Below are 16213 nucleotides of genomic sequence, written 5' to 3'. Positions count from 1 at the left end.
TGCGACAAAAACAACAACACAGAGTTACATATGGAATAAACAAAACGTACAGTCAGTAACACAATTTTAAAATCTGTATACAGTGTGTGCAAATGAAGTAAGGAGGTAAGGCAATAAATAGGCCAATAGTGGCAAAGTAATTACAATTTAGACATTGACACTGGAGTGATATATTTGCAGATGAGGATGTGCAAGTAGAAATGCTGGTGTGCAAAAGAGCAGAAAAACAAATATGGGGATGAGGTAGGTAGTTGGTTGGATGGGCTATTTACAGATGGACTGTGTACAGCTGCAGCGATCGGTAAGCTGCTCTGACAGCTGACTCTTAAAGTTAGTGAGGGAGATATAAGTCTCCAGCTTCAGTGATTTTTGCGATATTTGATAGCATTTGTGATATTTGGTAGCATTTCGTAGTGTGACTGATCTTACTAATTGCATTAGTACTGTACAAAGTTAGAGGTGCGCTCCCTCCCCATCTCATACTTTTGAGTGGGAGACCTTCCCAGGCAGTAGCCTGCCTAGCTCACAAACTATAATCAAGGTGCCCACTCCGACAAGGTTAAGTGACCCACAGTCCCACACGGTGACATTATATAATTGACGTGACATGCAAATGAGCGATAGAAAATCAATTGTGCAAATGTCACCATTACAATACTTTTTGTGCCGCGCCCCGTGCCGCCCCCGGCAAGATGCCACCCTGGGTGGCTGCCCATGTCGCTTATACCTAAATCCGCCACTCGTGGTGCTAAAACTTGAAGCAGCAGCCAAAGGCACAATCAATCGGAAATTGACAGCTCATGGTGTTGAAAGTAAGCAAATGCGGGTAGGCATAATTCATTTTAAACATCCTCATTTTAATTCACCTGTTTGACAGACGAAATTAGGCTATAGGCTGCTATATCCATAGATTTGTCGGCTAATTCCTCCGACCACCATGCACTCTTTAAATAGCCTACCTCCGTGTCAGTAAAGGGCTGTTAAGTTAAAACCAGGACTCGAATTGAGGGGGTATGAGTGGGTATGCCATAGGCCTACCTTTTATTAAAGAAAATGGCAAGAAGCACAGGCCTACTCCTTGTTAGCTTAAGATTTTGAAGAAAATAAAGCAGATCTGATTTATAAAAAGTGATCTATAGCAGCACTTTGTTTCGCAATGCTTTATGCTACAAACAAGCTATAAAATACCCGGGAAAGACGTGGCACTGATGCATATGGGGATGTCATTGTTTTTTTTGTTTTTTACATTCAGAGGCTAAGCTACAACCTTCTATAGTCAAGGAGACAGAACATTTACCTTGCTTAAGAAGTAATGTCATTCTGTCACTATAAACGTATTAAACTATTCCCTTTCTGGACAATAGAAGATGTTTAAACCCAGACAGCTTTTAGGGAAACATTTGGGATCAACTCTCATCGTTACGCCACTGAAGAAGAAGAGTAGCTCGCAGTTAAAGCTGACATTTTTCAGCATTTGTAGGCCTACTCTGTCTGGAGTAGGATGGTAGTCCTAACTTTTGAAAGTACCATGCTCAAATTCCTAATGACGTCTCAGATTGAATTATTTGTCCATTCTCTGTCCATTCTTAGCCTGTAATTTCGGTAATTTGTGTGGTATTAAAAAATATTCTGCTAATATGTAAATTGACAGAATTGCATGACATTTTTATAAAAGGCATTTTTTTCTCAGACCTGCAAATACAATGATAGATTCTGATCTAGATAATAGAAAATGATCGTTTTGCTAAAAAAAAAATGTGACCAGCTCATCTGATATTTGCCTGAAATGCCAGATGGCCAGTCTGCCCTTGCTTGTAAACTCCATGTCTCATGGCACATGAGTGGAGAAGGAGAGTCTCATTTGTTTCCATGTTTCCTCTCCATGCCTCCACTCAGTTAACTTTTTCAAAACCAGACGAGGAGAGGACAGAGGAGAGGATGCGAGGATTCAAGCAAAACCATTTGAGATTCTCCCAATACGGGTGTTTAGTTGGTTCCAACCTTTCAGTTTTGACAGAGAAGGAGAGGAACAGACATGTGTATGGTATGTCAGGTCAAGTTTGGACTGACTTTTAGACTATTTATCTTGCTACAAGTTAAGTGCAAAGTGACACTGAGCCAAATAGTTTTTTCTCGTAAAGATGGGTTGTTTTTTTCTCCTCACATAAATTAAGTCGTCATGCACCTATAAGAAATCCTATTTTCCTCCTGGGTCTAGGCTACCTATCACTTCCACTGGCCGTGAGACATGGTAACCTATAGGCCTATAACCCTTTGACAAAATCATGAACAACACAAGTGAGTGAGTGAGTGAGTGCCTGCGCCGATTTCATTGAGATGTTCATGAACCATTGTTATGTATTATTGAGTGAGAGAACATTCCATTTCCAAGGGCTGTATGAACTCTTATTTGGCGAACAACAACTATATTCATTGTTACTCAATGGAACTAGTGTTATAGCCTTTTTTTGGGGTGTGAGTATGCGCCTCAGAACATTCCATTTATGAAACTTTTATCAATGTTTTGTTTCTGTCAAAGTGTCTTTCAGATAGAGTGCCAATAATGGCAGTGGAGATGTGGAGGCATCTTCTAAAAGGACAAGTCCACAGATGTGCGTGTCAGAGGTAGAGAAAGGGAAGTGTGAGGGGAAGAGGGTCACTCTCTCCCATCAGAAGCAATCACGGTATGGTTTCTTTCCACTTCATGACAGCACTTACCTGTGAGCAGGCTGGTGTCATAGACTGGACGTAACATAGTAAATAGAAATTCTGGACACTAAAATTAGTGTGATATATTATGTTTGGCAAAAACAAAAGGAAGTTGGTTGGTCAGGGTGGATGGCTGGGTGAATAAAATATTTTTTGGGCGAATTAAAAACTACTTACCATTTGTTAGCTACTTTGTAATTACAGTAGTTAGCATGTTAGCTAACCCCTTTCCTAACCTTAACACTTTAACTTAACCCTAACCTTAACCTTAACCTTACCGCCTAACCCCTAGCCTAGCTAACGTTAGCAACCTAGCTGATGTTAGCGTTAGCCACCTACCACCTAACTAACGTTATAGCCATACCAAGAAATTGGAATATGTAACACATCATACATATTGCAAATTTGTGACATATTGTACGAATTGAATTCATAACATATCATACAAAACAGATGATGGACATACACAAATGAATACATACCATACCAAACGAAACATACTGTATCATACTAATTTGAGTGTCCCATATTTTCGTTTGCTATCTTACCTCTACCCCTGAGTACAGGTTGCTGTGAGTGCTCTGCACTCAGCCATCTACCTGGAACAGCCTCACTTTACCTACAGTACAGTACCATAACAGATTGACCTTATCCTCAATAGCGACAAAGGCACACACATTTATCCACCACCTGGATGACTCCTGACACTAAATGATGACTCCCTTTATACTAAAGGGATTAACCAAAAAGTCACAGGAAATTTCAATTCAGTCCACCGAGCAAACGGAATTATCAGTAGATAAGCATTATTGAATGTGCTTGTTGGGAAGAGTATTTGCTCAAATAACTCATTGAATGCGCAGTTCAATAAAAATATATCACAGGATTTGTATTCCTGTGATGCATGTTGCAGGAATCGACCGCTGACAGGAGACAGTATGCGCCATGGGTTATTAGCAGTCATTTTGTCATTGATATTGACTGAGATAATTGCCATATACAAAACACTTTGCAGTCCCATTCTGTCTATGCCAGACGAGATCTATGAGATAGCCATGTCGTCGATAGGGGACGCTACTTTATTGTCCATGGATGTTTAGCCTATATAGGCCTACTCCAGATGTTATAACGGGCACAGAGCAGTACCATTGATTGCCTTAATTTGCCTATCAAACGCATACCAATTGCAAAGGTAGCCATTTAATTAAACACCAATCCCAAATAACATTCCTGCACTCACATCTTGCAAATAAATATTGTGATAGCCTAATGTGTTTATGTAATTTGTATGCGGTTTCCACAGCACTCTCTGTATGTTGCTGCCCCGTCGGCTGTGTACAGTTCAGATCTAGGATCAGTTTATCGTCTAATTCAGATCTTAATGTAAACCCAAACTGACCTCAGATCATCGCATAGGGGCAACATCTTGCACTGGTTTGATGGAAGTCTGCGCATCTGCGTTCCTATAGCCCACTGCTTTACCAGTGTTTCACAGTTCTACGAGGAGGGAGCTGTAACTGCAGCTATTCATTCACCTCGGGTCTGGAACCACCACTGTTGGCTCACAACAGTGTAAAGATATAACAGCGCACATTCATTCGAAGTTATATTTAAAATCATGGTCATTCTGACTATTTCTAATCTATATTGAGTGTTTGCTTCGCTTTGGACACTTTTAGCTGGACGGAACATTGCATGAAATAGGCTCTGGGAGGTCGGGGCGATGTTATGAGACGAGCACATCGTTGCTCTGCGCGGTTGGTGTCTGCTTGGTGAGACACCCAGCTATAAACATTATGTATGGAGAAGTAGGCTGCCCATCCGGTGCGCTCTTTGAGAGAAAACATGAAGTCGTCTCGTGAATGATTTCGTTGTACACTTCACGATAAACAACTGTATTAAAAGTCCATATTTCATGTTCAAAGAACCAAAACTATTGAGAGTCGGACAATCTGCAAGATAAAGAAGTCTATCGGACAAATCTGTGTGCAGATAAACCGTGGACGGTTACTACAGTATGCCAGAATGGGTCTACTACGGTTTTTATTTTTCTGTGGACTATTGCACACCCAAATCAACGGTAAGTCCTGATATCTTAACCTTGATTTGGTCTACACGATTAACTTTCTAATACAAACATAGCGTTTTCCTGTTTTTCGTTTTCCATCCCCCCGTTTGATTAGACCACCTGCAGTAACAACAGTATTTTGCATCAGTTGTTCCGTTTATTCCTCATTTCAAAACGTTGGAAAAGACAGGTGAAAAGGGGTTGCACGTGTGGTCTCCCATTGCGCGCTCAATGAGTTCCAGCATGCCGGGATTGCTCCTTTCAACTTGGCTTTGCAGCACACCTGACTATTTTACGAGCAACATATTGTCACTGTGTTATTTGATCGATTTGTTGAAATTGATGAACAGTCATAATAATTAATAATGTATACATATGCTTGGTTTGGGGGTTCCTGATTAATTCCAAAGTTCATTAATTTAATCTTCCTAATTGATATCATGCACGTATATCATTAGGGAGGATATGAAAGGTTTAACTTTGCCCTTGGCTGATAATTTAATACAGCAGTTATTCAGATTTAATTTAATGACATTCTGTGCATGGTTATGAATTGCCCATAGGTGACTCACATATTCAATAGGTGTCCGTTTTCGATTTATTGTCATCTTTTTTATATATATAATAAGTTGTCATCCCAACATTTTCAAATTTCATAGACACCATTGATGTCCTTCTAACAGCTTCTTAAGAGCTTCTTAACAGCTTCTTAAGAGGAAGCTGTTGTGTTGGTGCATCTATATGCAGGTGGACCCTGAACATCAGAAGACTTGTGTTATGCCCAGTTGATTTGGGTTCTGATATGCAGCTGGTGGAGTTTAGATCCTTTGTCTGAAATGTAGCAAAACTTGTCATGGAGACTATTATGCTGAATGATCTTTATGGTCCTTTGATTTGTTTTGGTTTGTAATATGTGGACACTGTGTCCCCTGGTCACAGAACATACTGTAAGCACTGTCTGTCCCTTGAGGACAACTCATAACCGTGTTGTCCCCCACTGGACATGCAGCTGTTGTTGATTATTATGTCCACATTGAGAGCATTGATTTGGTGAAAAAGGAGGTTGGTGCCCCAAGGCGTGGGGGATGTCCCAATGGCTGTTGACTTCTATATACACTGGTGCCCACCCCATTGCTTATTCTACATGGATTTTTTTTTAAACTCCTATACCTTTACAATTGGGAAGCATGTGTTATACTGTGCGTTAAGTGTCTACGGTCCATTAAAGTCTCTCTCTCTCTGTCTCTCTCTCGCTCTTTCTCTTTCTCTCTCACGCTCTCTGTCTCTCTCTCTCTCTCTCTCTCTCTCTCTCTCTCTCTCTCTCTCTCTTCATTGATTTGCCACTCTTTTCTTTCTAACTTTGTTAAGTTGGGTTTGAGGTTTGTACTGCCTATGCATGTGTGTTAGTGTTGTGCGTGAAAGAGGGTGACATGGTGGGGTTAGTAGAGGATTTTAGGCACAAGGCCATGGGCAATTACCATTTGTTTGACTGTCTGTGAGTGCTTAAATGAGCAAGGTCTTGGCAGCGCTGTGTGAATGAAAGTAAGCCTGAGATTAAACAGGAAAATGACGAGACGTCGCCAAGTCACAGAGAAAGACACTTTATCATCATCTGCCTGGATTGGAGAGTTTGGCTTGAATAAACCTTGTAGTACTGCAGAATTTTCCCATTGTCCAAGAGGGTCAATAATCATTAGTCTATATGTGACTTACCATCTGGATTCGAAATTGTGTTTTTTACATTGAATAACAGTGGAGACTCAGAGTTAGAAAATGGTATATCATACACTTCAGTTGAGGAACAATTGGAAAGTAATTCTGCTTTGAAAGATGATAAACTTGTAACCCCTCTTGAGAAAATGGCCCTTGAATGTTTTGGTACACCTGATGGAGAGCTCTTCTTTGTCTACACCCACTCAAAATCATTCACAGCTTTTGCACCACCCATCTCTTTAAGGATTCACATGTGAGGCCATGTGCTAAACAATGTGAGTAGTGTAGTAAACAACCAAAGATTTCAAGACTAAAAGTGGTAAAAGTAGTAGCCTACAATGAGGAAAAACTTCAGGTAAAAATACACTCTATCTAGTCCTTGGCCCTATATCCTAAACTGACTTTGGTGCAGGTCATGTTGTTCTTCACATTACCGTCTCTGGCAAACACACACTATATAAAATACAATCGAAGTGTATTTGTCACATGCACAGGATACAGAAGGTGTAAACAGTACAGTGAAATGCTTACTTGTATACTACTAACATTACCAATACAAACTGATTGTCATAGCAGTAGTATGAATCTGCAGGTAGCTAAAGCTAGCCAACTAGGTCCAAGGCTAGCTAGCCAAAGTTAGGCTATAACTAGCAATGCAAATAGTTTTTTCTGATTAGAATAATACTACTACACAGATCATACTCTTAACATGAGCTAGCAAGCCAGTAAGCTAATGTTCGCTCGCTAGCTAACAGTATTCTTTAACTTGCAATGAAAATGACTTCCTGACAAAATTAGAAACTTATAATATCTGAAAATGTAGCTAGACTCTTACCCGTATACATGGATGAATGCTTCACGGCAGACTGGAACCATTTAACTCTGTTTTGTTAATAGCTACATCTTGTTTGGCCATCGTTGTGTCAAGTCATTCCGGTTCACATTGACCGTGGCATGTGCAGAAAAATACCCCATCACAACTTTTTCCAACTGCTCTGTCAATAGCGCCTGCTAAATTCAGGGCATCAATGTTGTTGAGAAAAGTAACAAAACTTTTGTAGTTCTTGATGACTAACGTTATATCTTCCAAAAACCCGAGCTAGAAAGGATTATCAGCACATACTGAGCAGCTCACGTTATTGACAGAGTCGTGCTACAAGGTAGACCAATCCAAACGCATCTCCCGGCATGTCCAGCCCATACATTATCTCATCCAGTCATGGCTAGCGGGAAGGTTCCTGTCTTTTTCTGTGGCTAAACCAACTTGGCTCGTAATTTACAGATGGAATACACATTTGTTATTAAGGCACATGAAAGTTCACATATTCCAGAAGGCATTTCTGCCAAAAAAACACAAAACCACGTTAAAATGCCTCTTGTGAAGTAGTGAAATGCGACATACACCTAGCTTAATAAAACAGGTCACATATTCAGTCAATTCCTGATAAGTGGACATTGGGTAAGTGCAAACACTGAAAGTGCACAGTGCAGTTCACCAGTCAGCAATTAAAATACATTTATACGTTATAAAAGTATAATTGTACTTGCACTGTAGCTACAAAGGACATTATGATTTGTGAAAATTAGTACAGTGTGTTGATAATATCAGTGGTTGGTGATGGTATTACTATAACCATTCTTGCTGACTGGGTTCTCTCAGTACACTTCGCTTTATAAATGTTCCAGCCAGCAGCTATGTACAGTAGGAGAGGGATGTCAGCCGAAATGGATGTGACAGTTGATATGGTCAAAGTTAAAGTGCAGAAGGAGATAGTGGTGTTTTCATATGTTTTTATGTCGCCAGATTTCAGCTAAATCCCAGTCAAGCGTATCTATGGCATTACTGCTTTCAGACAGCCACTGCGCTGCTGTCGCCTGGGCGTACAGTTTTACCTCAGAGAGGGAGATAAGGTAACGAGTAATGAGTTTGTCAAGACCATGGCTGCTCTGTTGGGGAAAACGTTATCTCAGAAAGTTCAGGTTGTTGGAAGATCTTTATTCAGGGCTAAATCCACCGGTGGAAGCCATTGTTATAGTGAGCAAACCACTCCTCATACGTACTGTATGCAAGGCTGCAGTAGAGTAAGCCCTTGGTGGTTTTAATCAGCATTAGTCTGTTTCAGTTTCTGTACTGCTCTCAGGACTTGGGTGAAACTGAGTGCATGAATTGCGTAGGCAGTTCCATGAACAAGCTCATTGAACGACTAATGAAACGAAAAGCGTTTTTGAGAGCAGAGATCTTTGGTTATGTGTGATTTTATGATTGTGGTTATAGCTGAATGGATCCAGCCAGCCAGCCCCCATTAGGGCCATTAAACACTAGGTGGAGGTGGGTGTGGGGGAGGAAGGTGGAGCGAGCGGAAGAGAGAGTAAGTTAGACAGGCAGGGAGTCGGCACACTTGAGTAGGCTGGGTATTGGGAATCATCTGAGAGTGGCCTTATGGAGTGTGGTGTCCCAGGGAGAACAGTGGCTGGCAGCTTCACTCAGTTTGCGACGGAGGGAGCCTGCCAGTCACAAGGCTTTAGAAAATCCATCTATTGGAATGGGAAGAGTCAACTGGATTTAGGAAGGTGGAATTGGATTGATTTAGTGAATTTTTACCAGATGCCAATACAAATAGCACTAGCAAAGATGTGTGTGTACTTGAAAGAGCGGCAGATGCAGAAAACTAAACCTATTACTAAAACATATAATTCTGTCATGGCTCAGCTAGTCTCATCATCCAACAAAAGGCTATAGCTCGCTCCCAGGTTACCCTCTTAAGTACGTACTCCCATCCTTACACAGAGAGACAGAGTACTGTTTGTAATATCTCATTTATCTCCTTAAGAGTAATGATAGAATCATGTCGTGTGGTGTTGCCTCACTGCGTCGCCGACACAGACAAGGGGAGAAGAGGAGGGTTATGGGTACTGGGTAGTGCTGGAGGCAGTCATGGGAGCAATAATTTTTCCTCCACTTCCAACCGACACACCACACGAGGAATGCGTTCCTGTTGACTTGTTCACGGTGACATCCAACCCTGGAAGAGGGACAGAGAAACAGACTCCTCATTCACCCAGGAGACAAAGACACACATACACTGTACATTTAGATGTCCATGCTGTTATATATCCTAACAGGCACACATGTGCCTACTTGAAGACTCAATTAGAATTAGAGACCGACGTTCACAATTGTTTCCACATTTACTCACAGTTACTCATAATTAGAGGTCGGCCAATACCGATACCGATTATTGGAGGACCAAAAAAAGCAGATACCAATTAATCGGCAGATTTTTATATATATTTGTAATAATGACAATTATAATTATATACTGAATGAACAATAAACACTTTTATTTTAACTTAATATAATACATCAATAAAATCAATTTAGACTCAAATCAATAATGAAACATGTTCAATTTGGTTTAAATAATGCAAAAACAAGTGTTGGAGAAGAAAGTAAAAGTACAATATGTGCTATGTAAAAAACCTAACGTTTCAGTTCCTTGGTCAGAACATGAGAACATATGAAAGCTGGTGGTTCCTTTTATCATGAGTCTTCAATATTCCCAGGTAAGAAGTTTTAGGTTGTAGTTATTATAGGAATTATAGGACTATTTCTCTCTATTTCATTTGTATTTCATATACCTTTGACTATTGGATGTTCTTATATGCACTAATCTCGGGAGTTGATAGGCTTGAAGTCATAAACAGAGCAATGGTTGAAGCACAGTGAAGAGCTGCTGGCAAATGCAGGAAACTGCTGTTTGAATGAATGCTTAGGAGCCTGTTGCTGCCTACCACTGCTCAGTCAGACTGCTCTATCAAATATTAAATCATAGACTTAATTATAATATAATAACACACAGAAATACAAGGTCCTTAATATGGTCAAATCTGGAAACGATCATTTCGAAAACAAAACATTTATTCTTTCAGTGAAATACGGAACTGTTCCGTATTTGATCTAATTTAAATTTACCTTTATTTAACTAGGCAGGTCAGTTAAGAACAAATTCTTATTTTCAATGACGGCCTAGGAACAGTGGGTTAACTGCCTGTTCAGGGGCAGAACGACAGATTTGTACCTTGTCAGCTCGGGGATTGCAACCTTTCGGTTACTAGTCCAATGCGCTAACCACTAGGCTACCCTGCCGCCCCTAATGGGCGGCATCCCTAAGTCTAATATTGCTGTTACATTGCATAATCTTCAATGTTATGTCAAAATTATGTATAATTCTGGCAAATTAATTACTGTCTTTGTTAGGAAGAAATGGTCTTCACACAGTTCGCAACGAGCCAGGCAGCCCATACTGCTACATATACCCTGACTCTGCTTGCCCAGAACGCAAGAGAAGTGAGACAATTTCCCTAGTTAAAAGACATTTATGTTAGCAGGCAATATTAACTAAATATGCAGGTTTAAAAATATATACTTGTATATTGATTTTAAGAAAGGCATTGATGTTTATGGTTAGGTACACATTGGTGCAATGACAGTGCTTTTTTCGCGAATGTGCTTGTTAAATCATCACCCGTTTGGCAAAATAGGCTGTGATTCGATGATAAGGCACCACATTGATTATATGCAACGCCGGACAAGCTAGATAAACTAGTAATATCATCAACCATGTGTAGTTAACTAGTGATTATGTTAAGATTGATTGTGTTTTTTAAGATACGTTTAATGCTAGCTAGCAACTTACCTTGGCTCCTTGCTGCACTCGCGTAACAGGTAGTCAGCCTGCCACGCAGTCTCCTCGTGGAGTGCAATGTAATCGGCCATAATCGGTGTCCAAAAATGCCGATTACCGATTGTTATGAAAACTTACTCAAAATAGTCTGAAGGAATCTAAGATAAATCAAGACATCTGGAAATCCTTTTGACATTTTTGCAGAGGTCTTAGTTGTGCAATTTTACATCCTACTAAAATGTTTGGTGCAGTATTTGTCAAGTGAAAAAATGTTAATGAAAACTAGTTGAATAACAACAAACACTTCATTGAAGTATCCCGTCCATAGTTCCCTCTCCTTGGGGTAGTACTGTTGACCAATCACCGAACGCAAGGGTGTAGACTTCAGCTACCAAACTTCGACTTCAACTAAAATATGTGGGTGCTCGAAATAGCCGAAAAACCCCTACCGAACACCAAAACAATAAAAAACGTCACAAAAAACCTTTACCCACTCACCACCCAGCGGCATCTAAGAGGAACAGAGCCTTTGACAGAGTGTGTAAATTAAAAAGCTAATTAGCGATAATCACTCCCTGGCTCCTGTCTGTCAGTGTGGCTATTCAGGCTTGTGTTTTGTGGTGACATGGTGTGCGTGCTCCCTGTCAAGGCCTGGCTCTCATTTATAGGCTTTTTTCTCAGACAATCATCAATCCAGCCTTATCGATATTGTCAGGTGGTATTACTGAACATATTATCTTATGTGGTCGTATGTGTAGCAAATCCTTTTTTCTCCTCTACTCTCCTCTCAGGATCTCGTCTTCGTCAGGATGACTCCCCTCCCCGGATAGTGGAGCACCCCTCTGACCTCATTGTGTCCAAGGGGGAGCCAGCCACCCTCAACTGCAAGGCGGAGGGGCGTCCTGCCCCCACGGTGGAGTGGTACAAGGACGGGGAGCGTGTGGAGACAGACCGGGACAACCCCCGTTCCCACCGCATGCTGCTGCCCAGCGGCTCCCTCTTCTTCCTACGTATCGTCCACGGCCGACGCAGCAAGCCAGACGACGGCAGCTACGTGTGTGTGGCCCGTAACTACCTGGGGGAGGCAGTGAGCAGAAACGCATCATTAGAAGTAGCATGTAAGTCCCACAACTATCTATTTTATGGATGAGTGCCATGAAGTTGGAGAGATAGGCCCCATTGGCCTAGCTGTGTTGCCTTTGTGTATGTGTTAATGATGCTGTTATTGCAAACTCAAAGATATGACCATAAAAATGATATTAGTAACACATTTACATGTTTTATGGGTGGCAATATTACGGTCATAACTTCAAGTTATGTAGAAGCATAATTATGGAGAATAATTGCAGAGAATAATGCTGTGTTGAAAAATGAAATGCTTGCGCGTGTGTGTGTGTATTCATACGTTTGCGCGTGCATGTGTTTCTAGACCTATAGGCTCTCTATATAGTGGTCCCTATAGGTCTTAAGAGTGTGACAGCAGCTTGATTTATTGATGGCCATTACTGGGGTCCTAAGAGACTGAATGAAAAAATCATGATAAATTGGCGAAGTCTCTAGATTGTTATTTTATTTGCATTTGACGTTGTGTACTTCCTCTGCCCCTCGCTGGGAAGTTAATGTGGTCTCTGAGGTGGGAGGGGTTGATGTTAAATGATGTGTTGAATTTTTCAGTGCTTTGGAGGTGACTATATGTATGTAGGGGATAGAGGTTAGGGTGTTATATGGAAGGAGCATACATCTTTGTTGAGGGATGGGGACTGAGCCCACATGTAAAATGTGTGGCTGTCATCATCTGTGTAACTTGACCTGACCTATTTGACTGATCCTTGTGGGCGCATGTTTGTGTGCCTTCCATCTTCTATATTCCTCTTTGCGTGTGTTCTTGTGTGCACCGTGCACGTGTGTGCAATCCTACATTTGTGTGTGTGTGTGTGTTTGTGTGTGTACATAGTTAAAAAGACCTGTTTGAGTGACCTTTGTGAGCGATGTGTGGGTAGAGCTGAACATCGCTCCAGGCAGTGAGAGCAGGATTTCACCCAAGTTATTCTCTCCTTCCTCCGTTCTTCCTGCGCCCAGCCAACACTTTCCCTGTGTAGGAAACAAGAGCTCTGGGCTATTCACATCGCCATTATGTGTTAAACTGAACTGATTCCTCGACATTAACATACCACACAGCACACACATTCTGATCACTCACAGCAAACGCCTGAGAAACAATGGAAATATATGAAAATAAGAATGGTATGTAATTATAGATTTGTGCTACAACCATATCTACATACATATTTACATTCACATACATTATAGACTGGGGGGTTTGCAGTGTGTTTTTAAGTGGGGTTCTTAAGGGAAAGTATGACCCGATGACTTCAGTGTGGTGTACACTTTCCTCCCTGGGGTGAGAGGAGAGGTGAGGAGAGAGGGGGGTTCCCTCCATTTTGTCCTCCCTTAAATCTGTCATCAGGCATCTGTCTTGCTGTCTGTGCCCTGGGCAGGACCGTTTCTAGCTTTTTGGGGGCCCTAAGAGAGATTTGCCAAGGGATGGAGAAAACATTTAGCAGTTTTAAAACACATTTCCTGCAATTCTACACATTTTGCCATGACTTATGCCATGTTCTTATGATATCTGAGTGAGTGACGAACAAATACAATGGGGGCCCCTGGAGGTCAGGGCCTCTAGGCCTTGGGTGCTCGGTCAGTAATTCAGCCCTGATTACTACAAGGTTTAGATCGCTGGCTAGACTAACTTACCTAGTCATCTATAAAATGTTAGCTGATATGGGATAACTGAGTGACTGTCAGTGACTGACATAACAAAAGGAAAACTGCTGATGCACAACCAAATATCGAAATTATACATTGTCTATTCTACTATCCTAACTAACAGCAAGTTGAGACCCCGACTGACCCCCTAAAAAACATATTGGGGGTTGGGGCCCCCTAGTGGCCACGGGGCCCTAAGCAGCCACTTATGATGCTAGAAACGGCACTGGCCCTGGGGTCAGTGGTGAAGCAGAGTTATAGAGGTATGGTCCAGTTTTGACGCTGGTGGATTTGTGTTTGGCATGAGCCCGGGAGACAACCCTCTCACTCAAACCCAACAGCTGCTGGATGAAGACGAAACCTGAGAACTCTGTGTCTCCTTATGCACCTCATCTCCTCTCTCCCCCACCCTCTCCTCCTTCCCAACCCTCTCCTTCCCAACTCCCTTCCCATATCACTCACTTTCCTCCTTCTATCCTTTATTCCCCTGTACTCTTCTCCTCCTCCTCCTGCTGTTTCCTCTGCCTGGTTTGTAATCAATACTGCCCTGCTGTCCTGGGAAAGGATTATGGGTGAAGAGCCGCAGGATATCTGAGACACACACATCGGTTCTCCAACTAGACAGCTGTGTGTGAGAGTGTGAAGTGTGTGGTGGGAGGGAAGAGTGTGTGGTGGAAAGGAAGTGTGTGTGAGTAGGAGGGGGATGTGCTGGCTTGCCATTTTTATTGTTGTTTAAAAAAAAAAAGATGATATATTGTGGATGAATTCACATATAGAACATATTTTAAATCATTTTGGATTAGTGTGCTGTAGGAGAATAGGAACCCTGGAGATCCTCAAGGAACCCCTGGAGTTCATCAATGAACTATTGCTAGTCAATGGTTCAAATTTGCACCTTCGGTTAGTTGAGGGGTTCTTGGAAGAACCTTTAATGGTTCAATGTTGCAATGGGTTCCTGGAGGAACACTGAAGTGGAGGCATGGCTTAGGAGGGGCGTGGCTTTAAGATATACATTTTTTGGCCACGCGTTAGAGTAAATGCCATTCCTGTTAATAGGTTTTGTTGTATTGTCATCACATATTAAGGTTGAACACTGACAGTTTCGTAGTTTCAGTGAGGCTAACATAGGTGTATGAGTTCCTCAGAAGCCAATGCAAATCCCAAAGTTAGAATAGTTACCACTTTATTACTGTGCGTAATCAGCAATGTTATTCATATTATATTAGAATATGTAATATGCATAAATATTCAAGGAACAAATGTAACATGAACAGAAATGACATTTATGACTAAAAATAACTACAGTATCTGAAAGCCACACCTCTAATCTGTTAGGCCGCACCTCCAATTTGAACTACGCCCATCACAAAAAGGTTCCAATTTGAACCTTTACAATAGGGGTTCCTCGAAGACCCTTTTCAGAGGGGTTACTCGAGGAACCTTTTTCAACTGGAAAGGTTCCGCCGGTGTGGCAGCACTAAAGGTTCTTCCAGGCACTTTTACCTCTAAGAGTGTTTGGCATTTCATGCAATTGTGTTAGAGACAGCAAAAACGTAAGGCTTTACCTTTTGCCCGGCCTTTTCCCAGTTCTGATATTGTTTTTGACTCCCTTTTTCAAGTCTCTGAATCATAGCCCTGGCCTTAACTCTAAATGCCATTACACGAGTCCCATTAGACATCAATTGTACTTAAGTTAAATACACACTCTCCCTTCTCTGAGTTGCACATAGTGAGGAAGCTCTAATTGAGATGCTAATCAGATAGTTATGTCTCTGGGTGTGAAACTGCTCGAAGCGATCCCTCCTGGGGCTCTCATGCATTATTGTTGGTTCATGGGAACATAGATGAAATAGTACTATTTAATTGAGACTTTTTGAGTTGTTGACTAAAGAGCAGTATTACCATGAGGTGTTTTTTCCTGTGCCACCTGAGACACAGCTTTAGTCTTGTTGTGCCTCGAGGACAGGTGGATCAGGTCTGAAGAGGACATAGTGTTTTCTGCCACTGTTACACAGTGTCGGTACGGTGTCGGCAAGCTCCTGCTGTTTTGTCAGAACAGCCAGAGATGATTTGAATAACAATCATCACCTGCTTTCGATGTCAGCAACACCCAGACATGCAACCTCCCAGCCACCACACCGCCCGCTCCAACACTTCAGCTGAACTCTATTTCAGTTATAGCGTTATAACCCCCACAAACACCCCTCTGACCCCCAACCCCCTGCAGACAGCTCTAATGGGAGTGACTGGCTGCTGATGGGATTAGGAGTAG

At 41.7% G+C, this 16213-nt stretch overlaps 1 protein-coding gene across 8 annotated transcripts in view; it reads left to right on the top strand.

Annotated features, from left to right (window-relative positions):
- LOC110533890 (roundabout homolog 2) overlaps nucleotides 1-16213 on the top strand; it is a 184927-nt gene that overhangs the window by 65543 nt on the left and 103171 nt on the right. For 5 of the 8 annotated variants that reach the window (XM_021618477.2, XM_021618476.2, XM_021618474.2 and 2 more), the window contains exon 2: nucleotides 11967-12293. In XM_021618477.2, the coding sequence (XP_021474152.2) occupies nucleotides 11967-12293 (327 nt within the window). Of the gene's footprint in view, nucleotides 1-4214; nucleotides 4790-11966; nucleotides 12294-16213 lie in introns of those variants that run through there. The other 3 variants (XM_021618480.2, XM_021618479.2, XM_021618478.2) reach the window with 2 other exon arrangements.

The sequence above is a fragment of the Oncorhynchus mykiss genome, chromosome 10 (genome assembly GCF_013265735.2).
Source record: "Oncorhynchus mykiss isolate Arlee chromosome 10, USDA_OmykA_1.1, whole genome shotgun sequence".
Lineage (NCBI taxonomy): Eukaryota > Metazoa > Chordata > Actinopteri > Salmoniformes > Salmonidae > Oncorhynchus > Oncorhynchus mykiss.
The sequence above is the reverse complement of the archived record's forward strand: the minus strand, read 5'-3'. Positions and strand labels throughout refer to the sequence as shown.